The 25,467-nt window shown below is 27.9% G+C and overlaps 3 protein-coding genes across 3 annotated transcripts in view; 1 reads left to right on the forward strand and 2 right to left on the reverse strand.

Moving 5' to 3' along the window:
* Positions 1–1,200: 1,200 nt before the first annotated feature.
* Positions 1,201–6,737, reverse strand: Gabat (4-aminobutyrate aminotransferase). The gene has a single exon (XM_016067281.4). It carries the CDS (start codon positions 5,609–5,611, stop codon positions 4,091–4,093), a length of 1,521 nt encoding a protein of 506 aa, XP_015922767.1. The 5' UTR covers positions 5,612–6,737; the 3' UTR covers positions 1,201–4,090.
* A 7,366-nt stretch (positions 6,738–14,103) lies between these two features.
* Positions 14,104–20,622, reverse strand: LOC107451250 (beta-1,4-mannosyl-glycoprotein 4-beta-N-acetylglucosaminyltransferase). Its single transcript, XM_016067290.4, has 2 exons — positions 20,410–20,622; positions 14,104–16,680 (listed from the first exon to the last, which is right to left on the reverse strand). Exons 1-2 carry the CDS (start codon positions 20,410–20,412, stop codon positions 15,367–15,369), a joined length of 1,317 nt encoding a protein of 438 aa, XP_015922776.1. The 5' UTR covers positions 20,413–20,622; the 3' UTR covers positions 14,104–15,366.
* A 95-nt stretch (positions 20,623–20,717) lies between these two features.
* The window catches only part of Fur2 (furin-like protease 2), a 39,029-nt gene continuing 34,279 nt past the window's right edge, over positions 20,718–25,467 (forward strand). Inside the window, exons 1-3 of the mRNA XM_043043052.3 lie at positions 20,718–21,342; positions 24,269–24,373; positions 25,170–25,274. Of these exons, the coding sequence (XP_042898986.1) occupies positions 21,124–21,342; positions 24,269–24,373; positions 25,170–25,274 (429 nt within the window). The 5' untranslated portion in view covers positions 20,718–21,123. The remainder of the gene's footprint in view (positions 21,343–24,268; positions 24,374–25,169; positions 25,275–25,467) is intronic.

Consider the following 25,467-nt stretch of genomic DNA (forward strand, 5'->3'; position numbering starts at 1 on the left):
ACATAGATAATTCATAATTGCCCTTCAGTGATTTGAAATATCGTTCCAAATTATGTTAAAATATCATTTCGAATTCGTTTAATTTTTTTTTTTTTTTTTTGGCAATAATCAGGTTTTAAAATTTTTTAAAATAAATTTTTTGTTTATTAGAGCGGACGAGTGTTAAAATCCCTTTGGCCTTTAAGTTTTATTTAAGTCATACTGTGGTAAAATGTATAAAATAAAATAACATAAAATTTAAATAATGTGTTATGCATAAATATAGATGATTCCTTATCTCAGATTGAACGATGCTCCTCAGCTATCATTATAAGTAACAGGTTCATATGTATAAGTTACCGCAGCAATGAATAATATATAAATATTTTTTTAAAAGTAATTTATCGTATCATGCTTTTAAACTAAAGTTTCCCTTTTCAATTTTTTCGCTCGGTAATTATGTGTTAATAATAATTTAAGTTTATTTTTATTGAATTAAATTAATCACTAATCCTTCACCAGTTATCTTGAATTCGTGCACATAACGTGGATCAAATTAAGACAATTAAAATGTTTTCAACTTAAAACAATTGAAAGCGATGTTAGACTAACAGGCTGATATGATTGATTGGTAACCTTATTATTCTCAGGAATAGTGGAAAGTAAAAAAAAAAAAATTATGATGGTGCAATTTTCATATTTGAAAATCATTTCTTTTCAAAACTGGTAAACAGATCAGTATGTCAAACAATTTTCAATCATTTTTTTTTTTTTTTTTTGCTTTGCATTCTATAATAGCAAAAGTATTTTACAACTTTGTAAAAAAAAGAAAAAGCCCTAATATAATTAGATAAAAATTACAAAACTCGATGCTGACTAAATAAAACCAGATGAATTCTTTCAAAATATTCACAGCTTTTTTTTTTTTGGTTTCCATACAAGAGAATTTTTGAAAATTAATGCCACTTTAATGAATTACTCAAAACTCAACAGGTTGCGTCGAGCATTTGGTTCATTATTATCATAAAAAACAAATTAATAACAGGAAGGAATGATATATTAATATTTTGTTAAAAAAAATATTAATATATTACTAAAGAAGAAATAAAAATTAAAAAAAAAAAGCTTTAAAAAACATAAGAAGGATTGAGCAGGTTTTGTCACGAAATGTCTTAACTGTCAAACTTGTGATTGAACGCATTAATGAATTATAAAAAGCAATTTCATGGTAAATGCTAAAAACATTTATTATCAGAATGAAGAGCATTTATAATAAGTAAACACATGAAAAAACATTAATAACACACATAAAATGCAAACATAAATTGTGTTGTTACAGAAAGGTTTAACCTTTTACACTCCAATATCACCCCTGAGTAAACATTAAAAGTTACCACTCTTAATAATTAGTAACCACACTATTTTATCCACTTAGCACTTTTAGATGACCCACTTTATTAACCACTTATATAGAAATTCTATAATAATATAATAGCATATATTTTAAATCATTTAAAGTTTACATTAGTTCAATCAGCATATTAAAATATTCAGAGTGTAAAAGGTTAATATAACAAAATAGTGGCACATCGAACTCTCTGAATTAAGCCATTAATGGCACTCATTATTACTGATCACTGTTAAAGAAATTTTAACGAGTAGTTCCGATTAGAAATTGAATTTATTTATTTAGAGGCGGTCGTTAAAGGAAGTTTTCTTGGATTTATTTTTGTAACGGAAAACTCACGAATTAAATAAATCTGAAAATCTAATTACAGGTGCATTTATAGATTTTATATAATACTTAAAAACGGGATAAAACTCTATATAAATAGAGTACTGCAAAGTAATTGGATAGAAAATATTTTAAATATTTAAGTTATTCACCACAAAAAAAAATTTGCATTTTCAGCAATTTTGAAAAGTAATGAAAATAAACATTAAGTAATAGCAATCTTTTATATAAACAGAAAAATTAGTGTTTATTATTTAGATTTATTATTTTTTTTAGATTTATTATTATTATATTTTATTATGTTTTCCTCTTTCAGTTTATAATTTTAAAATCACTGTAAGCTAAACACCTTATCATTAAAGAGACACACAACATTGACATTGAATTGATAAAAATGGAAGTTGAAGAATATATTTTATTCATCACAAGTTTTAAGCTTTAAAATATCTATAACATGGGCATCATTACAAACTTAGAGTTATCATATAGTTTTTTTAAATATTGTAAAATGTAACGGAAAAAAATAGAATGAAAAAGGAAGGATAAAAATAAATCATAAAAGCATGGCACATTTTTCTTAAGTAGCGAAAATTAATAAATAAGTTTGCCTCTCTCCTTCCCTCTAAAAGATTTAAAAACTGATAAAAAAAAATAAAAAAAATTATTTAATTTTTATTGATCCCTTATTAAGAAAATTTAAACACGTTCATAATATTATTCACTGATTTAGATAATAATTTGGCAACATACATATATAATCACTTACAACACAAATTTCATTTCTAACAATTTTCTAAAAAGTTTTCATTGATTTCATATGCTAAAACATTTATAACAATTTAAGAAATAACAAAAAAGGAATTTTACTAACTGGGATAACACTAAGATAACCTTTCACTTTTAAAAGGCTTAAGTCAAAACTCATCATTCATTATTATTATAAAATATAATAAACATCTGATCCTAATTATAGATTATAAAAATACAATTACAAGCTACTTTACACAGCTGCAACAAAAATTTTCCATATACCACCAATCATAAAAAACATTCATAAATAATTCAATGCATATATTTTTTAAGCACCATTTCGATTTTCATAAAACAATAAAATAAAATCATAATAAATTATTTGCATATGATAAAGCAACAAAAAGCAGCAGAGAACATTGTTTTATTTTTTGTTTAATGTTGAACGTCAATCAATTTTCATACTTCAACTTCGAGCACCATTTAATTTTTTTCTCACGATGATACAAGATAAAATACCTATTGACTAAAATAGCTGTTGAAATGTAACGAAGCTGTTCAACAACAAGGATTGAATATCTCAAACATCAACTTACCACTGCAGTTGAACAAATTATCAGTAACTAAAATAACGGAGTGAGAAAAAAAATAATTGAAAATCTACAATCTTTTCAAATCACTTTACAAATCATGATAATTAAAACACACATCATCAGTCAGGTATTTGAGAAAATTTGCATAAAAACTTTTCTATCATACACAGTTTATTTGACATAACAGAAAAAGGAAAATGAATTATAGAGGAAGAACATAACGACAGTATTTTATTTTGTTTCCCCAAATAGTCAGCAGTTGAAGAATTAGTGCAGGTAAGAAAAAAAATTAGTGATCAAAAAGTTAAATTTAGTTGCATTCAATGGCGTAATCTCCTATTAGATCTTATATTTTATTCTGCAATGTTATGACAATATCTTCCTGTTGAAAAACTTGTTCAAAAAGTTATCATGAAAAAATTATTCATTAATAAGTAACGAACACTTGAATAAAATATGCACGCAATTACAATAAAAAATATAACACAGTTTGTGTAAAAGAATGGTTGATTGATTAATAACAATAAATTCGGTGGAGTAGTAAACAAAAATGCAAATTTCATAATTATTACTCTATCGGCTTAAAAATAAACTACTTAACTTCAATTAGACAGATTTAAAACGTCAGAAATAAACTAGACAAAAACTAAAGACATATTTCAAATGCAAGTAGAAATAATAAAATAGAGGAAATATTTAAGTTGATAAAAAGAAGCTTATTTTATAATAGACAATTTGAAGATAAAATTATCGAAAAAAATAATTTCCAACGAAGTATGAATTGCAAGGTAATAGTATTCTAAGTAAATTATTGTACTATTAAAACCTATTAGCAATTTCAAATTTTTTTTAAAAAATTTATTTTTCCTACGAGCTCTTTAAATTGAAAATCACAGAGAAAATACTAATAATTTTATTGAAAAAATATAAAATTATATATTTTTATTTAGGAATTTGAATATAGAAACATTAAACTTTTTTTCTAAATATACATAACAAGGACATCTCTTTTTTTTAAATTTGCATAAGCAATTTAAACTCCTTCTGCTAATACTTGGTTTAAACGGTCTAGGAAAATATCGACATGTTTTAATTCAAAAATCAAAGCCGTTCTTATTCTAAGTGTTTGTTTACCACTTCCACCGCAATGAATACCTCTTTTGTGAAGAAGTTTTATTGCTTTATCTCTTGTTTCAGGATTAACAAAATCCATTGCAGTGAATGTACCTCTACCTCTAACGTTAAACAGTTTACTTGAATGTCTCTTTTGAGTATCCATCAATCCAGACATTAAATGCTTTCCAGTCATTTCCATATTTTTCAAAAGATTCTGCTCTTTAACAACTTTTACGACTTCTTGCAATAACACCATTTTAGAAGGGTCACCGAGCCAAGTATTAAAAACTCTATATCCTTCCTTAGGTCTGAATTCTTCTCTGTAGTAGTAACCACCGGTTAACATTTTTTTGCTAAAGGTAACAACATCGGGTGGTACATCAAGTCCCCAATGCTCATGAGCCCAAAACTTACCAGTGGGTCCACCACCAGTTTGAACTTCATCACAGATAAAAGCAACTCCTTTCTTCAGGCAAAGTTGGCGCAGTTTGCGGAAATAATCGTCTGATGCGTGATTATCACCCCCTTCAGCTTGTATGGGTTCAACAATTAAACCAGCAACAGGTCGTTTTTTCTTGTACTGCTCAATTAGCTCTTCCACGTGAGCTAAGGACTTCGCGTCTTCTGCAGCATTTTCTTTAGTATGTTCTTCTAATGGATACTTATACTTAGGAAAATGGGCAATGGGCCAATCAAATGACGGGACATCTAACTTATGGATGGGTTTTGAATGGGTAGTTGCCAATGCACCAAAAGTACGCCCATGAAAACCTCCCATAAAAGAGAGAATGCTTAAGTCAGGAGCACCAGGTAGTTGATTAATCATGCAACTATCCAATTCTTGTTGCGTGGGTGGTTTACCCCCACGTTCCTTATTCCTGTACCAAAAACAAACAGCTTTATAGGCGTTTTCATTCGAACAAGATCCACAAGCCATGGTCTGGATTTCTTTTAATCCAGGAGGTGCAATAGACATAAGCGTAGTATTCAACTTCTCAACAAAATTACTTGGAGGTAAAATCCCCAATGCCGGTCTATTGACAAATGCCTCAAGATTGGCTGGATTTGTCACTGCATTTATCATAGCAGGATGGTTGTAGCCAAGCGGCAAGGAAGAGATTTGATTATATACATCCAAATATGTATTTCCATCAACGTCGCGTATATAATTGCCATACGATTGGCTGTAATCGATAAAAAGCTGCACAGCTGCGGAGTTTTGCAACTGACTAAGTTCATTTTTTAAAGATACGCTTTTAGGTCCTGGAACCTCTGCAGTGACAACTTTAGGTCCTTGTGGTTCAGAAGCCAAATAACTAGAAGATGAAACTGCAAAACGTCTCGATTTAAAAGCTGACTGACATTTTCCAATGGAAAGTTGCTTAAAAAGTGACCGGGAAATAATCCCACTGCTTACAATGCCGTAAGTATTAGCCATTACAATGATATATCAGTAGTACTTCTTTTGACAGACAGAGACAGCGGTCTAAAACAAAAACAGCATTATTTCTGTTTTTAAAGTTTCGAAATCTGATACGGTGGAGTTGAATTGTAACGAATTAACCGTAAGTTAATATTTGAATACAAACTTTATTTGAGGGCTGAAATAATGATATATTGTTTAGATAAGTAATAAAATATATGCATTTTCCAGCTCTTTTGTAACATAAAAATTTGAATTAATTTTTTAGTTGGTATATTAAGCATGTGTTAAAAAGGACAACATTAGATAAGTCGGGCAGAAAAAGACATTTACTCTCGTCTAAACAAAAGTTCCGCTCTCTTAATTTGTTAAATGTTGAATAGATGTTAAATTGTGATCTGCTTTATTTTCATTTGGGCAATTTGACGAGAAAAAATTTGTATTTTTCTTAATAATAGTAGCTTTTATTAAATTTCCAAAGAGGAAGAATCGAACGATATTAGGAAGATGTACCTACTTGAATAAATTTTCATTCCTGTTAGCTATTGATGGGTCTCATATAAACGTAAAAGCAAAGCTCCTATGTATCGAAGGAATCATAATCAATCTAGCACTACTACATGAAAACGTATCTCCTCTTGTTTTTGTATATAAGGTGCTCACAGTCAGAGCAAGATCATCATTCTCTTAAGATTTTTTTCTTAAAAGAATATCTAAGATTATGTCGTAAGCTTCTAAGATTATGTCTAAAATTAAATTCTTCAAAATTCTTTCTTTACCCTGACTATTGCCACTTCCCGTTTCACGTCGACTGTTAGTTGCTGTGGATAGTGCTTTAATTGTCGAAAAGGGACTCTTAAAGTGACAAAGTACTTATAGGAACCGATTTGTGTAAGTGGTGTGAGGTTAATAGGGTTACTCTTGTCCAATTTTGATCTTGAACCATGGGGATCAAAAGATAATAAAGTGGTTATAAATCAACGGGCTATAAATAATTTTTGTAATCTAAGAAAAGTTTCAAAATAAAAAAAATTATCAATGAGACGGAGCAGTTGTTCCATCATTAGTTTACTAGATGTATTAGGTATGTATACGTTGTTGCAGAAATTATGTTGTTGTTGTAAATAAACTAATTTTAGTTTGTTCCATTTAGTTTTGTTTCTTTTACACACAGTATTTTTTATGAATATTTATTAATTAGAATATTTATTCATTTCTAAAGTAGTAACACACGTTCATGAGTGTTTAAAAGAATCTATTAAAATACCAAAACGAAAAAAGAAGCAGATGAATTTGAAAAGCACAACTGAAAATGAGTGAAAAACGATTTATTAAGCACAAGTGGAAACTATTCATCACATTAAGAAATTTTCAAACCTGTTGAAAGCATAAAATAGTTTAGGATTTTGTAATTAAAGAAACATTTAAGGTCTGAAAAATAAAAGAATAGGAATTTTAAATAGAAAAGATGAAATTAAAGAAAATGAAAGCTCTAATTTATGGTTTTAATAAAAGTATAGCATGTAACAGTAATGTTATGCCTTCATTTTCATAAATTTGCAATTAATTATAATTTACCTACGAGATATTTAAAAAAGAAAAACTATTAAATCATTTCCTTAGAGATCCAATGAATAAATGATTTCAAAATGTCAAATAATAAATACAGTACAGAACCCGTTATCCGGAAAACCAAAAAACCGGAACGAAATTCGGTAAATTTTCCCGCCATTTTAAAAATCATTTTTTTTTTTCCCTCATAAGATTTTAGGATTTTTCCTTCTTTCTTGAAAGATGTTTACCTTACCATCATTTTGGAAATAATCATCAGTGTATTACTTCATCTTTTTAAGATTATTTCCAAATATTTATATTTTTTAATTGCTTTTAACAATAAAAAAAACCGCTTTTTGTAGCGATTCAGAAAACTGGAAAATCAGTTATCCGGAATAGCGATGGTCCCGATCGTTCCGGATAATCGGTTCCCTACTGTAGTTTTGTTCGAAGCACTCGAGTTTAGAACATGAACAATTGTATTTCAAGAAAGAAATAAAAATTACACTCGAAAATTTCTATTCCTTTCCAGACAAGATTTTTTTTTTTTTTAAGAAAGAGATAAAAAAAACATTTTGAGGTTTTTTAAATTTTGTAGTAATATTGTTTATATTTTGTGGTCACTGTCATATTTTTTGCAGAGAGGATCATGTGTATAAAAATGAAAGGAACGATATGGTTTTAAATAATTAATTTACGATATATAATGTACTACTTTTTTCTGAGTAGTTTTTTAGAAAAAATATTTTATATGGCAAAAGGCAGACTTAAGAAAAGATCATAAAAAAAAGATATCATCTTTTGTTGTTTACAGAATGATAAAACATTACTCTCTAACAAGTAAACGAGAAAGAGATTATGAATTTGAACTCTCTTTTGTTTTTTGACTCATTCTTATAATTTATGTAATTTAAAAATTTTGTGACTTGTGAATAAAATGTTATTTGCTGTCATGTTATACTATCATGCATAACCAAAAAAAATTTTTTTAATAAAAAAAACGGTTCTAAATAATCAATGTATGACAGATGTTAAAAATTTACAGATAACTATTAAGAAATATATATTTTTAAAAAAATGGATGATGAATTGTAATAAGTATGCCCCATTGAGGGAAGCATTTTTACAGCTTTGCCGTCATAGTGGGCAGATGTGAGACGTCCTAAATCTGGACAGCATGACACAGGCTGTAAAATATTTTGTTTTAAACTTGCAACATTATGGTATAAATAAAAAAGAGATTTAAAAAATACATGTTAACTATTTTTAAAAAAATAGAACCAAATTGTATTTGCACATGTCGAAATTCAAACAAGTATACAGTGTGTTAAGAAATAAAGTGGACACTGAGATTTTTAAAAACTGGTCTTCTTTCTGGTTCTTTTTTAAAACTAGTCATTTTTTTGAAAAAATGGCATAACTAAAACAAACTAGGTGTAAAAATAAATTCAGTTTAAGTACGCCTAAAGTATACGCTAAAATATATGTAGAAAAATTTTGGAATTGATAAATAAAAAATCAACTTTTAAACAACTTCGAGTAGGATGGAAATGCTAACTTGTTTGAAATAGCTGTCCTTGTAACTATTTAATTTTGATTTACCTTATGCTAGGGGACATTCCATTTTCACATTCGACTTTTGAAATTTCAATTGTAAACAGAATTTTATGATATCTCCTTAAAAAATTTTTATTAAGTAGCAGTAAAAAAAAAAAAAAATTACTGCATTGATTTTTTTTAGAAATTAGAGAGTAATAATTATTTTTTTCAAATTAAGAATCTATGCCTTTATCTTAGGTACAACTTCGTTCAATATTGCGGGAAGTAATTTAATATACTCAATGAATTATCCCAAGAAATTGAGTCGAAAAGACAAAAACTTCATTGATTTAAAAAATAATAGATGATAATAAAAGTAGACATGTTTTGACCGTCCAATAGTTAAAGTTACTAGTCATTCACGCCTGACGAATCTTGGGAATGCAGGCTTTACATTTGAACGCTTAAAACATGTCAACTTTTGTTTCCTCTTCATATTTTTTAAAGCCAGTGAAGTTTTTATATCAATTTTACTGTTTTACATTTGGGTGTTGATCATTATTTTGATAAGGATTTTGCGCTCGTAAAAGTAAACCTATGCATTTTAATATTTTAACAGAATTCATGTGGTTTTTTGAAAAAGTAAGAGAACCATAGCATCAATATTGTAATTATATTATTAATGATATATCAATAACAAAATTATCTTTAAGTTTAAAATTTTTAGACCAGATATTTTGAGTTAATGAAATTTAATATTTTATATTTTAAGTTTTTGTGCCACCATTACAGTATCTTAAGGACCTTACAAATGCTGTTTAAAAGGAGAATATCGTATCAGATACATATATATAAGAAAAGAAAGAAATCATAGTAGCGCTATTTGGTTATAAATGTAACTTATCGTAATTGAAGAGCATGCTCTGTGACATTTTATGGTGAATTTGCAAAAATAAGTTTTAGAATGTATCGAAACATCAGGATGCCATTTGCAACTCATCTTTATCCAAAGAGTTATGTTTCGGTTTTTCGGTAGTTACTACTACGGATTTCACTATTTTTAATTTGATAATATTTGTAATTTGATGATTTAAATTTGATGATAACTTGCAAAAAGAAGGGAAATAATCAGTGTGTTTTCCCCTACAAAATGCAAGAATGTCGCTAATAATATTAGAATTAAAAAAAATTACCTATTCAATTAAAAAAAAAAATTACATTATTTTTTTCAAAAAAGTTTTTTTTTTGAAGTTGGCGTTTTTGTTACTTTAAATTAGTAACATATATATTTATTATTAAAAGTATCTTTCAGAAAGATATTAGTACTAGAGAGGTATGCCGCAGAAAGCCCGAATAAATTCTGCCACAAGGATAATATTTAAACATTCATAGTAAATTACGAATAAGCAATTTCTCTCATATGTAAATTATTCTGCTGCAAAATGTAAAGTGTCGGATTATGAAGTGGCCATCAAACAAGGTTTGCAAAAAATCATGTTAAAAAATAATAAAATTCAGATTTGTTTGATTCAAATCAAATTTTTTTACAGTTATCAACACCAGTCAGATTTCAAACAATAATAATAATTTTAAAAAAATTATTATTTGACAATAAAAACATTTTAATAAACATAATACTAAAGTTTAAAAGTCAAGTGCAAATTTATAACTGTCATTAATATTATTGAGATAAAGTTAAAATAATCTACTTACAATTTTGGTTCCAACTCTAGTTTGATTTAGAAAAATCAAAATATTAACTTTGTAAAGTAAAACTGCAGAGATAGATATGTACTTTATTTATGTCGCACTAGCGCTGCACAATGCTCTATTGGTTAGGGTCTGGGAAACATCCCTGATGATGATCTGAAGACATGCTATCTCAATTTTGACCCTCTGCAAAGGGGATGGCTCCCCTGCTTTGGTAACCCGACGACCTGCGCTCAAGCACTTTACGGAAGAACAGTTTAACGAGGACTGATACCGCGCACCTTCTGTCACTACGCAGGCTGATCAAAGAGGTCACTCACCTGTGCAAGTGATGCTTGACTTCAGTGTTGTTCTGGAAATTGTGTCCTTATGATCAGTCCACTGCAAAACAAAACTGAATAGAAAAAAAAAGTTTTTTTAAAAATTAACTCTTTTATTTATTAATTTAAAAATTTTTAATTAGAGGTTTACTTGGCATTTTTGTTTCTCTTATACTCTTATTAAGAATCGAATAATTTAGAATATCAGCACAATTGCTTTAAGTTATACTTTTAACTACATTAATACCTAAATTTTGTTTATTTAAAAAAATGGGAAGTTTTTATTAAAAAAATGTGATTATAAATCAGAATTTGTTTGCTTAAAAGATAAATAGCAATTTTTAGATAGAATAATAACAATTATACTAACATAATTAAAATATTAAATCAGGGATGGGGAAACTACGGCCCGCGGGCCAACTGTGGCCCGCCGGAGGATTTTATACGGCCCGCGGATAGAATTTTTATTTGCCGATCAGCGGCAAATATAAACAATATACATTCATTTTATTGTCGACTATGTTTAAAATTATTTCTGTTTTTCCTTTTTTAACAAAGTACTGATGACATTTTTACTTTCTCTATTTTTGTTCTACAAAACATAAATTGATGGAAATAGTTAGCACAGACAGCTTCTATTGGTAAAATGTTGAAAGCAGAAGTTCTTTATAGAATAGCCGTAGATTGGCTCCAACTAGCGTTTGTCTTTCTCGAGGAGCTGACTTATGGAATCTAATATAGGTAAATTGTACTTCACATTTGGCAGACTGCGTATTTTACACTCCAAAGAGCGGACAATCTAACAATCATCTGAAGCAGTTGTTTCTAAATATGCCTAAGTTTGACAAATCATTACCAAAAGCTAGTTTCCAAAATTTAAAATTTCACGCCCAGAAAATCAGTGCTATGTTAGCTTAATCTTATATACGTGAACAAGAGTTTTCAATTATGAACCTTAGAAAAAATTATTTCAGAAGTAGACTAACAGAAAAGGATTTAGCCTTGTTCCTTAAAATAAGCGCATTTCCCTTCGAACCTTAATATAAGGAACTTTTAGAAATGAAATCGCAATTTCCTTCATCCCACTAAATATTTAAATTAAAACTTGTATATCGCTTTTTTTTCTTTCTTAAATTTTGAAAATCTTACTTGGCCCACCAAACATTTTTTTTTCTTGATTTTTGGCCCTCGACCAAAAAAGTTTGCCCATCCCTGTATTAAATGAATAAAAATTTCTAAATATTTCTTCAAAATTTTAAATATATAATTAATTTTCTTAAAAATATGAATTAAATTTTCAATTAAAAAATAAATATTGTTTAAAATTATTTTTCTATATTTATTTATTAATTCTTGATATATAGTTCTTTTAAATAATTTAAGTTAGAGTACAGTATTTATATTTTTCAAGCAATTACAATTTAACTCACTGACAGTTCTGCTCATAAAAAGTCGTATTTTAACTTAGTCTTCTCTAAACAACAAGATCGGTTTTTCCATGTTATTAAACAGGTAAATGGTATATTGGGGAGAAACACATTCTCCCAATTTTGCCCTTTTGTTAAAACTGTCAATAACTTTGTTTTTATTGCTGGTGGTTGATTTCTATGCTTAAATATATGGTCTTAATATAAAAATTATCAACATTAGGTTAATTATGAAATGAATTTTTTCTCATTGTCTTAGGCCAAAGTTTCATTTTGAGAAAATCATCCATGGCTGAAATGTATAGCTAATTATATATCTAATGAACTTTAAAGACAGAGAGACAGTTTGTCAATTAAATATCTAAAGGAGAGTTTAAGTTACTCTGATTAGAACAAATCTTTTTTCATTATTTATGTACAGTGCAAAAAAATAAATGGTTTCCCCTAAATAACTCTAGATATAATGATCAGATCTTCATGTTCTAGGGCTCAATCTTAAGGATTCGAGGAGGTGACCTCAAATACGCTAAAGCTGACGATATTTTTAGTTAGTTAAGAAATCGGACACAAAAACATACTTTCTCTAAATAAACATATCTTTTTTCGACGGATTCGGTTTTCTGACTCCCAAAAAAAAGAGGGTAGCCACAATGTGAGAAATAGGGTCCCCTTAGTTTAGTTGAAAGAATGCTCCATACGTTGGTTCCTTTATTGCTAATTTTACTCTTTACATTCCATACCTGGAGAACTTCTTAAGCAAACTGAAAAATTATTGCACACAAAAAATTCTTTTATCTAAAAATAATTCAACGCACTAATTAACTCTTAGTAAATATTTATAATTATTTTATTTAATAAGAGACGAAAAATTTCTTATTATAAGGTATAAAATTTTTTACATCATTTTTAAGAATGTAATTTGCCATTTGAATGTAATTTTTTATTTTTACATGGAAAATTACATTCTTTAAAATGATGTAAAAAATTGTGTGCCTTACAATTCAATTTTTTTCGACTATTATTAAATAGAATAGTAAATATATCAATATCATCATCATGAATGGCTCGACAGCCCAGGGTGGGCCTTGGACTTCTCAAGAAGTTTTTTCCTGCCAGTGTGTTCCAGTTTTTAAGACCAAAATGTCTTTTTCTCAGCCATCTTGTAAATATTTACTAAACGTTATTTTTTGCATAGAATTATCTTAGGACAAACAAATTTTATAATTGCGAGCAAAAATGTTTCAGTTTCCCAAAAAGTAAAATTTACATAAAGGAATTCTAACTTTGGATCACCCTCCTTACTTAACTTTATGGGAACTATATTTCCTAGATCGCGGCTACCATCCATATTTTGGGAATCAGGAATCCAAATTCGTTGAAAAAAAGGAATATTTATACAGAGAAAGTACGTTTTTGTGTCTGATTTTGCAACTTAAAATATCGTCTGTACTAATTATTTAGCATATTTGAGGTCACCCCCTGGAACCATTGAGATTCAGTCCTAGAACCTGAAGATGTGATTATTAAATCAAAAGTTATACAGAGTGGTCAGTTTTTTTTTGCACTGTACATTAACTACAAATTTACTAAGTTTGAAAAGAACTCATATTCAAATAAACTAATGGGTATAACTATATAAAACTAAATGGGTATAACTGAAATATGTTTATTACTGCAAATTCAGTCATTTTTGAAATGTAATAATTTATCCAGTTCATTATTTTCTTGTAGAAAACTTTTACTATTAATAATATCACATTTTTATAATTTTTTTTATAAATTATATTGTGTAAAAAAGATTTTAGATTTAGACTGAATTTTTTTTTTGAAAAAAATTCAGTTTATTTAAACTGATTTTTTTGTAAATATTATAGTTTATTTAAATCAATAACTTTTTAAAGAAAAATCAAGTGACTTCATGATTTAAATCATGCCATCAAGAGAGAGAAAATGACACTTTAAAACAATAAAATTTATTTATTTCCCCATGCATATTTTTACAAAAATTTTGACAAATAGAGAATAAACAATGCTGTTACAAAGTTGATAAATTTATTCATTACATATTGTTTTACTTAGCATCGCAGTCTACAATAATATTAATTTTATTTAAATTCAACCATTTGTGTTTCTCCTTTCTAAAACTATATGCAAAGAGTAGAGCATAAATTTACAAGAAATAGTTAAAGACCTACATTACTTTTCTTTTATTCCCTTCAAGTTATAAATTCGAAATTCTGCTTAAACTAATAATTGTCACCACTGTCTACAATATTTATTTCTCGCTAAAACTTAGCAAAAAGTAGAACTGAAATTTACAAGAAATAGAAAAAAGTCATGAATTTTTTTTTTCTTTCCTGTTTTAATTATAAATTTAGAATTCTAGAAAAAGTGATTGAACAATCTATTCTTTGCTTACACATATATTTATTTGACATCTCAGTTTGCAATAATATTTATTATGTTTAAATTTTGTCTTTTGTGTTTTTTCCACTTAAAATAATGGCAAAGGAAATTAACATAAATTTATGAGAAACAGGAAACAGTCACATTTCAATTGTTTTTGTTTTGATAATATGATTAATTAGAAACAGAAACAAAATAAAGTGATTTAATAATTTCTTCCTTATTCTTTACAAATATGCAAGAAAATAACACAAATTACCTTTTTTTAAAAAACAAATATCTATTTAAGATTGGAAAGGAATAAATTTTATGGCACCAAATCCAATTATTTATCAAGAATACATATAAACCAAGAATATAGTTAATTAGGCAAAAAGTACCCACAACTATCCAGCACTAATAAAATAAACATTTGTGCAAGAAAATGAAAACTATTAGTTTAGATGTTAGAATTAAAAAAAAAAAAAAAAAAACATAACTAAAGAGATTTACATATTTTACTGATTTATGAATCTTAACATTTCATCCAAATACGTAAATTTATAATTTTTAATATTAAAGTATAAAATTTTAATAGCATAAATGAAATACATACAAAATACTCTGATTTTCAACAATAAATAAAAAGCACCATACCACAAAAATGTGCTGATTTTTGTAAAGAGAAAGTAAAGCAATATTAAGTACAGCAACAAAGCTAGAATGTATAACAGTAATAAAATACTTATGTACAATAAACAATAATCACGATGCATCACAATTTAACATTCCTTGAACCAATCCAACAATCAAAATTGTGCTTCTATCACTAATACTAAAACTTCTCATCTATCTCTACAAGGTATGAATATTTCTTTTCATTATTTAATACTACATTTGGAGCATAGAAAGGGTCAGATTTTACAACTTTTTCAAAAGACAATCCTCCACTATCAAATGAATGAAGCTTATCGAGAAATCGTTCGACCGTAGACGAATTAGCTTCGAGCTTCAAAACTGGCATATTAAATGATTTCAGTTCAGTTTGGCGTGCTTTTATGCAACTGTCTTTGCAGCAAACATTACAATGCCAACCACTGGGAGCGTCAATACTTCCGACAGTCCACATTTTTAATGGCCAATTATTTTTTTCAAAACTTTTTGCGTCTTGAGAGTGGCAATTGTTTGAGAACAATTTGCTCACTTCAAAGTTGCACATGGAAGAAAGAAACTGAAACGTGCAACCCAATGGTCGGAAAGGCACGAGCTTTGCATCGGTGCTATTGCTTTTCATGCGCATTGAAAACTTAAAAAGCAAAGGCCTAAGCTCGAAGAAAAATGGTTCGGGAAAACCGTCGTAGAGTTTTAAAAACAGTAATACGTCTTTGGTGATAATGGATGATGCTCGTTGAAAGATAAAAATATCATCTGGACGGAAATCAGATAATCTTTTCCAACCAATGTCCCATAAACTCTTCAACATCAATACAGTGTCTTCCACTTCCAATTTATTTGAGACATTCACCTGAAAAGGAATTATTTTACTTTGCCATTCTGCAAATTGTCCGTTTTCAAACCTATTTAAAACAGAAAGCTTTTGATTGGATTGCTCAATAGTCAAATACAAGTCTATAACTGAAAAGCTGTTGTAAACATTAATGTCCAATATGTCTTGATAATCATCAACAACAAACGAGGAGATTATTCGACGAGGCTTCTCTCTTCGCCTAATCTCGATGTTCGCATTCTTGCCTTCTTGTAGAAAATCAGATTTCCAAACTGCAGAGGGAATGCCACAATCTAACCCAAACCAGTTATCCAAACAAATGCATTTCTTCCGCTTTTGAGAGTCAATAAGGTCAATGCCATAAAGGAAACACCATGCCTTTTTCGTCACTTCAGCATAAAATGGTGCCATGTCTTTTGACTGAAGTAGGGGTATATGGTATACAGAAACATTGTATATTGGTAAAGGAACTGTCTTGGCGATAACTGGTTTTGATGATTGATAATAAAAATATGATATATTTGAACTTTTGTATAAGTATAACCAAATTATGAGGATATTGATAGCAGCAAAAATGACAAATACTTTCTTTCCTTGTCTTGGTTTGAATGGCAAACATTTCAACCAGTTTTCTTCCTTTTCCTGTAAAAAACAAGTCAGAGGATCCTTAACAAATGATTTTAACTATTTCACATAGAAAAAATAATCTTGATAAATTTTACTTTTTCATAAATATAAAAAAAAAGTCTTTTAATTCAAAATATAGATTAAAATAAATTATCTATGTACAACATCTATAAGAATATAATACATCAAAATTTATAAGAATATAATAAGTATCCTGGAAATTGATGCACAAAAAAAATAAATTAGTTAATAATTCCAATTTGCTAGCACAGTAGAATAAACTATTTTATTTATTATTTTTTTTAAATAGCCAACACTTAAAAAAATACATTTTAAAAAAGTTGAATTTACTTGCATTGGCAACTTTATCGCCTGCGCTGTTTAAATGGAAAAATACAAAAAATATTTAAAATAAGTGAAGAAAAGACAAATTATATTTCATTTTGAATTTCACTTCTTTCAATCAATTAAATACTCCCAAACTATATTCATTGCTGAACAAATAAAAAAAATAGTGTAATGTTAAAGTAGAAGAATGTCTGACATTCAAGCCAACTGTATTAGTAACAAGCCTGGTCAAGCCAACTGTAATCACTAAGAATCCCTGAGGCAGAATCGCGGAGAGATGTTCGCAGAACATTATAGAGTTCTTGCAGAAAGATTTTTATTTTTGTAAGAAAAAATTTTGGTTTCCTTTTCTGCAGAAATTTTACACGTAAAATTTGAATTGTCCATTTAAATAATCACTTTTTGTCATGTTCAATTTATGCCAACAGTATTGTATATCTATGTAGTGTTTCGATTGTATTTTCAGTAGTTAATGATTTTCACACGGTTTTTAATTATCCGGATATATTTCAGACGATATTGGAAATTCCAATCGTGCATTCGAATATTTACTTTTTAAGGCAATGATTCTATCGTGTTTTGATTTGGTAACTATTGCTTTTGATTTCTATATAGTTTTTAAAATATGATATTTTTTTATTTCAACAATCAAATCTTGGAACGAAACACACATTTGAAAAAAAAAACTTTTTGAACAGTCCGATTCGCATCATTTTGTCTTCTATCTGTTTTTCGGAGATTACTGCTACGGATTTCATGATTTTTAATTATTTTTTTCAATGTGATGATGATTTACAAAATGTGATAAAGCAAATAATTAGTGTGTTTTTCTCCCGAACAAAATGCAAAAATATCGCCCGTAATATTAAAATAAAAAAGTATGACATATTCAATTAAAATAATTACGTTTTTGCTTTTTGTAAATAAAGCGTCTTTGCTACCTTAATTTAGTCTTTGTTATTATTGAAATTATCTTGCAGAAAGATATGAGAGCTAGATAGTTCTGAAAGTAAACTTCCCAAAACCTAGCAACCATTATAGCGCAGGATCTGACATGAAAACCTGTGCTAAAACAATTTAGACATACTTTGGAGTTAAAGAAGTATATCTTTCTTTTTTCACATAATTTTATACCATACTAACTTGTTCATTTTTTAATGGATAGAATTTTTATTAAAATTATGTTTTTTAAACTTAGCAAAAACATTTCACAAGTTCCTTTTAAATAAATGTTTAATTTGTTAATTTTTATCAATATTTTTACATACTTTAATAACATTAGTAGACTTTACTTATTTTAGACAAAAACCAGGAATATTTTACAAAAATAAATTACAAAAACTAAAATTTGAAATGATTACTATATAGGTAGTTATCAAAAATAAAACTGGATTAACAAGTAAATTTGCTTTCATGCCTTTATACCATAATGAAATATTCCTCAGCAGTGCCTCTTAAATAAAATCCAAAAAAACATGTACCTACTACTTGAACCAACATATTTTAAAATTTAAATAAATATGTCACAAACTTTGTTTTGCAATCTCTTACTTTATAGGATAGAGGCATAAAACTTTCTGAACTATATATATTGACACTAGTGGTATTTGGGAAAAGATTTCCATATATGTACAAATGACAAAATAATCACAAATTTTTGGCAACTTTTAGGCTATAGTATGCAAGAAAGCGAAGGAAAAAAAAAAGGGGGGGGAAAGATCACAGAAAGTGTATATAACTTGTAGCCCCCCTTGAGCGAACCTCAAAATACTTTTCTAAATTTTTACATACGAAAATTCCCTTTGCTGTCTTGATGATTGTACTGATATGGAAATATTTCTATAACTCGTTACCTAAATATTCAAAGATAGGTGATACGGTATTAAGCTCTCTACAGCAACTGGAAACAGATAAGTACCTTTCGTTTAGCAGAGGACTTTCCGTGTGCTGTTACTGCATAATATTTGCATTAGTTCAAATGAGTTATTCATTTGGTTGGTTACGTTAGCAATTACATCAACTAAATGTAATATGTTCTCAATGAGTATATTGAATTGCAGTTCCCGTATCGCACGTGAAAACATTTATGTTATATGTACATTATTTAGAATATTATGCAAGTGAGCACATTTTTTAATCTGGAATATACAAAAATAATTAGAAATGAAGGAAAGATTTTCTTATCGTGATCTGCAGCAGAATAATTGCCAAATATTGGTAACTTCTAAACAGCGGCCCATAAATATCTAAAAAAAACATGACAGAAGGGGACTAGTTCAGGGGAGATTTCCATATCGTGATCTGTAGCAGAATAATTTCCAAGCCTTGGCAACTTCCAGGCAGTGGCCATGAGAAACTAAAAAACAAAAAAAAACAGACATCAAAGAAAGGGGCTAACTTGAAAGGTATAACGCGCAGCCCTCCCCAGACAAAAAACAACATACTTTTTTTAAAAAAAATTGCAGGTGTAAAATCTATTTGTCATTTTGGCGATTGTAGTTGGCATGACAGGTCACGATACAGAAATATCCCCCAATTCAAACCTCTAAAGGCTTTTTTTTTTTAATTTCAAGTTAAAAATGAATTTGGCACCTTAGCGATTGTAGTTGACGCGGCAGACTACAATACGGAAATAATCCTGGAATGAAACAGAAAAAACCAGGAATAAAAGTCAAACAAGCACTATTGAGCCGTGATAGCTCAAGGGATAGAGCGTTCGCCTACCATTGAGATGAACCGGGTTCGAACCCCAGGGATGGCTGGTCGATACGAATTCCGCATCCGGCCTGCACCGAACACAGTGCTGACGTGAAATATCCTCAGCGGTAGATGGACCATGGGTTAGAGTTCTCTTGCTGTCGGGCTAACCGTGGGAGGTTCTCATGGTCTTCCTCCCCATGTTACGCAAATGCCAGTTAGTTCTATCAAAGAGTAAAAGTCCTCCACAAAGGCATAATATCTCCTAAAACATGTTACAGGAGTTCCATTGTCTTCTGTATTGGGTTCAAAATTACAAGGACACGTAGTTGAACGTTAGTAGTCGTAAACCCAAAAATTGGGTCGCCTGTTCAACGACGGTTATATATACATAAAAAAAAAAAGCACTATTGTGCCTAATATTCTGCTTGCAATCTGTAGGTCGAGACGAAAATAAACTATTACAAAATACGGAAGTTAAAATAAAGTTGAAACATCGAAGGATTGATTTTTTTCTTCTTTCTTAGACAAGTTAAGTTTCTGCAATTTTAAAATTCAAATGTACACTTATTTTCCCGAATAGTTTTGTCTTTATAACTTATATTAATATGTTCTACTGCCAAACAAAATACCGAAGATGAAAAAAAGTCCATAATATGATAAAAAATTCAAATTAAGATCAGGGTTAAAAAAACCTACCATTAAAACTTTTCAAAAGGTCCAGTCATTAAAATTTAAAAAACAGAATTCAAATATAAGTATTTTGCTTTATAATAAACATGAATAATTAACTTGTTTAAATACTTTTCTTCAATACTTAAACTATAAGAATACTTCAAAGCAGAATTTCTTTTAAAAAAAATATATATAAATATTTATGTTTACAGCGGCAAGCTTTACTGTTGCCAACTTAAAATCATGAAAGTAGAAAAAGTGCACAAAATGAGAATCGTCAGTCAATTTTTCTGTTGATGGATTTTTGGATCATTCAATCCGCAGCCAGCTCTACTTGCAATCCTATCAATTTATCAATTGTTGATTAAAGGGCCAATTAAATCAATGCAGCTGGCGATAAAAGCTGTTTTTTATTATTCATTAATAAAGTCATTTGACGAATTGAGATTATCATATAGAAAAGCTGCTTAAATTATAACCTTATTACTAATATTTTATGATTCTCGTCTGCCTTAAGCTAATACATTATATATTTTTTATCGTTAATATGTTATCACTTCCATCTAACCCAACTTGATGTTATGATTGTTTATATTTCCACAATGATCAGCTGTATCAAATAACAATTTTATATATTCACCATCATATGTATATATATAGGTGGTAATTTTTTGGGACATGTCACTCTATAGTGTTTACTGCTTTTATTTGTGATAGCTTAATATAAATTATTAAAACATGTGTATGTCAATTGAGTGCCAAATTCAAAGTATATGCTTAAAATCATGTAAGATAAGATTTTCCTTACTTCATGTTTCGCTTTTGACTTTATGTTTACAAATAATTAGCTGTGTTGGAGCAGGCCTTCACACAAATGAATTTGCTGTACAAATTCCTGATGGAGAAGATGCAGCAAATGAAATTGCATCAAAATATGGATTTATTAACAAAGGCCAGGTAATTCAATTTTGAAAATTGTGAGATGTATTATGTTTTTGAGTTTGTAAGCCTTGTTTCGACATTTTTTTTCCTAATGTTTCTCATTCGTGCCTTTTTATGCATAGGGTGTGCATATTTTAGAGTTATTTTAAAATGTTACAAGCATTATTTGTAAATTTACTGGAAGTAAAAAGGATTTTGAATGAAAATGATTTACAATAAGATGTGGTAAGATTGTATCACCAGAACTGGTCATTTTTTGAATTAGCTTTATTTTTGTCACTTCTTGATTGAAATAAATGAAATGAAATTGTGTTCATTCTAACTGTGTTTTGAAAAGAAGTGAGAAAATTTGCATGTTAATACCTGCTCCAAATGAATCTCTAAATTTTGGTACCTACATGTAATAAACATGAAAAATTGAATAAATAAATATCAGAGAAAGAGATTAACTTGAATTCACCACCAAGCAAACCTCTAAATATATATATTTTTTAAGCTTTCACAAGGAAAGAAACTGTTTGGCCCCTTGGTGATTGTAATTGGTATGAACAGTGTAATTGGTATGGATTGAAATTAGTATGGCCAGTAAAAATTATCCCCAAAGAGGTAATTATTCTTCTCATGGGGCCATAAAAGAAAAATAACCATACTATTATTAATACTAGTGATAATTAAGTAATTGTGGTTATAGGGTACTACTTGTATGGTACTGGTTATAGATATTTAATGTATTAGGTAGGTATTTAATGTGAGTATTATGATAATAGGTTTTTACAGTCCTTCAAAACATTAAAGTGATACAAATGCATTTTTCAAAAAATTTTGATGTATAGGCTCAGTTGTGGGATTTAAAAATTTTATATGCATTACATTATATATATTAAAAATACTGAATCATCTTTATTGCAAATAAAAAGTAGAGAGGGACTAACATTCCACATTGCTTTATTAATTCTTTTGCTGAACATCAGATTAATAAATTATTAAATCATTATTATCAGATTATTTAATTATTTAAAGAAATTATTATAATACCTGTAATTTGCAGCTAAAGCCCTTTTGTGTTTGGTTAGTGGTGCTCAGACGATATAAGGAGGGAAATAAAGTATTTCCATTAGCTATTGAATTGGATTCTACAAAGTCTTTATTTTTTCTTACGTAATAAACCCTATCCAATGTATTTATAAAAAAATGATCATATTATAAACTTTTAAAGGTTACTATTAAACAAATCATTAATTTTCATACTTAGTAGAATCTTAGTTAAGAAACGCTTAAAATATATCAGCATTAGAATAAAGACATTTCCTAAAGCTATTTTTCTAATCTTTAGTTTTAGTTATTTATTATACACATCATTATATTGAAATTAATTTCTATGTTAATATTAGTGTAGAAATTAAAGAAAATTTAGTTACCAACCATAAATACCTGTCCTCACTAAAATATTTCACATAAAATAATCTTGAGTAAGATATTTTTTTATTATATATTTAAGGTCTGCAAAAATTTTCGCTAATCACTTGTTTACTTGTCTCTATTTGAATTTTTTTTATTAATTATTAAAAATATGATAACTAATTAATTGTTAAAGATAAACAATGTAATTTTTTTATTAATTCATTATATATGAACTAATATTATTTACTATTATAATCTAACAAATTCATTGTTATTAAAAAAGTAACTAATTTTGAAAATCATACTTAAAAATTTAAGAAACAAAATAAATTTGACAGATATAATTTTTACATTTTTGTAAGCTATTTAAATAATGCAAATGAAGCTTTATGTAAATAAAATTTTTTAGCTAAGCCTTATTATGTTTTAATTAATAGATTAAATATTACATAGTTATCTTAAGTAAGTTATTATATTAAAAAAAATTTACAAATTTTAAATCTAAACATTTTAGATGTTAAAGATTATGAAGAATGTTTAATAATCACTATCATGTGGAGAAAAACTGAGTAAAACACACAAAAGAAAAATTAAAGCAACATGAATTTTACAACAACTTTTACATTGAATTTCAGTTATTGGTTGCGGGTTTGGAAAACTATTGATTACTATTTTATTGTAACTGAGTTGAATTTTAGTGGTCCCGACCAAATAAGTTCAAATCTTGGATTATGCATTATTCCTTTTTCAATACATAAACCTGTGTTCTCCGTAAGCGTTTTTAGAAGGGTGGCCCGCTCTTTGTGTCCTTTGATTCACCATTCCTTAAAAACTTTCTTTTTATTCATATGCCATTAAAAAAAATTAATTTACTGTTTAAAAAATAATTGCACAGTGGTAGAATTATCTGTGCTTATAGGTTTGATTCTGATTTCTATTACAAACATTTATTTTGTTAGGATTTTCTTTAACTGGTTTAATTTTTATAAGTTTCTCTTTTTTTCAGGTGGAGGGGGTTTATCAATTAACTTTTTAAGAGATTTCAAAAAAAAATTTAAAAATGCTCCTTTAAATGTTCATTTTCTCATAATTTTCTGTTTAAATTATAAAAAAAGTTTTCAAGTTTTTTATCCATTAATCATTTATTTTAGTTTACTTTTTTGAAGAAAAAAAAATTGTGCTTAGTGATTGTCTTTTAGTGAAGGTCTTTTAGATCTTTAATTATTTTTTATAAACTACAAATTTTCTCTTAATTTGATAATGAATGAGAATTATTTTTCTGAAATATACACATAAAATAGTATAAGATTGCACTTACAATTTTTTTTACTGTGTTAAGTAAGTGCCCTTTCAAGACTCAAAAGTGTCCTTTTCTGTGACGAAGCTCCCTGCCTTTTTTATTCCTAGGGAAATCTCTGCATAAACATAAAACTTGCAACGATTTTTATCTAATAAGAAATAGTAAAATATCATTTTTATTTAGTGTGGATCTGTTTCAGGGATAGAATATCCAAATATTTAATAGTTACTTTTATTTTAGATTGGATCTTTGAAGGGATATTACCTTTTTGAGCATCACGCTATTGAGAAAAGATCATTATCACCTAGTTTATTTCACTCAGAGCAGCTGCAAAATGATCCTTCGGTAATATTTTACTTTTCTGTTTTTTTGTTCCTTTTTATATTTACTATTTTTTATTGAAAATTTTAGTAGAAGAACATGTGAAGTGACATTTTAGTGAAGATAAAAAAATCCCGCTTTATAATGTATGGAAACATGAAGAATTTCCAAAGCATAATTTTTGTTGAAAACAGTCTACTTGAACTTGATCTTCCACTAAATCATCAATTGCATTGAAATATTTGCATCATTTCAACATAACATTTCCAGACTTAAAATGCATATAATTTTAGATAATAAAAAAACGCAGTTTTAAAATTTTTTTCATATCCAAATCTCGCTGTTACAAATTTGTTATGTCTGTATTATATTTTCGAACAGAATTTGTTATAACAGAATATTTTCTGAGTATTTATGTACTATCCCCTCGACCATTTTCGTCAAATCTGAAAAGAAATATAGAAATGAGATATTTAAATATTATCTCATTTTTTGCATGCGATTAGTTATATTCATATTTTGACAAATTTTTTATACTCATTTACTATATTAAATTAATATTGAAGAAAACCAAAATGACTTTGAAGCAGTGTTGGCAAAAATTATTACCAGCACCAGTTTTTAAAAGATCTTAAATTGCTTAAAGGTCAATAAATATTGCAAATTTATCTTAAATTATATTAAGTCAGCAAATTTTATATCATAATGACAGAATTGCCATTAGTTTTAAGAAAATTTCTATTATAGTGTTAAGTTTTAAAGTGTAATATTTTAATGAAATTTATTTATTAAATAATGCTGTTTTATTTTTGTAATTTAGGTTCAATGGTGTGAACAACAAGAAGTCAGGAAGAGAGTTAAAAGAAGTACTTCAAACTCTTTTACTGGATTCAAGGATCCCCTATATTCAGAGCAATGGTTTCTTGTAAGTGTATTGCTGTTGGTGTTGTTTCTTTCCCCCCTCAAAAATTAAATTATATTGCTTGCATATATTTATCTATTATTTTAAAGTACTTTTGCACATTAGTCTGTGAGCATAAATTATTTTGATGCTAAATTTCATCATTGCGACAAAAGCTTGCTACCTGTTATTTTTGCTTAGTTTTATAAAATTAAAT

Source organism: Parasteatoda tepidariorum, chromosome 9 (assembly GCF_982258835.1).
Source record: "Parasteatoda tepidariorum strain Cologne lab strain chromosome 9, Ptep-v5.0, whole genome shotgun sequence".
Classification (NCBI taxonomy): domain Eukaryota; kingdom Metazoa; phylum Arthropoda; class Arachnida; order Araneae; family Theridiidae; genus Parasteatoda; species Parasteatoda tepidariorum.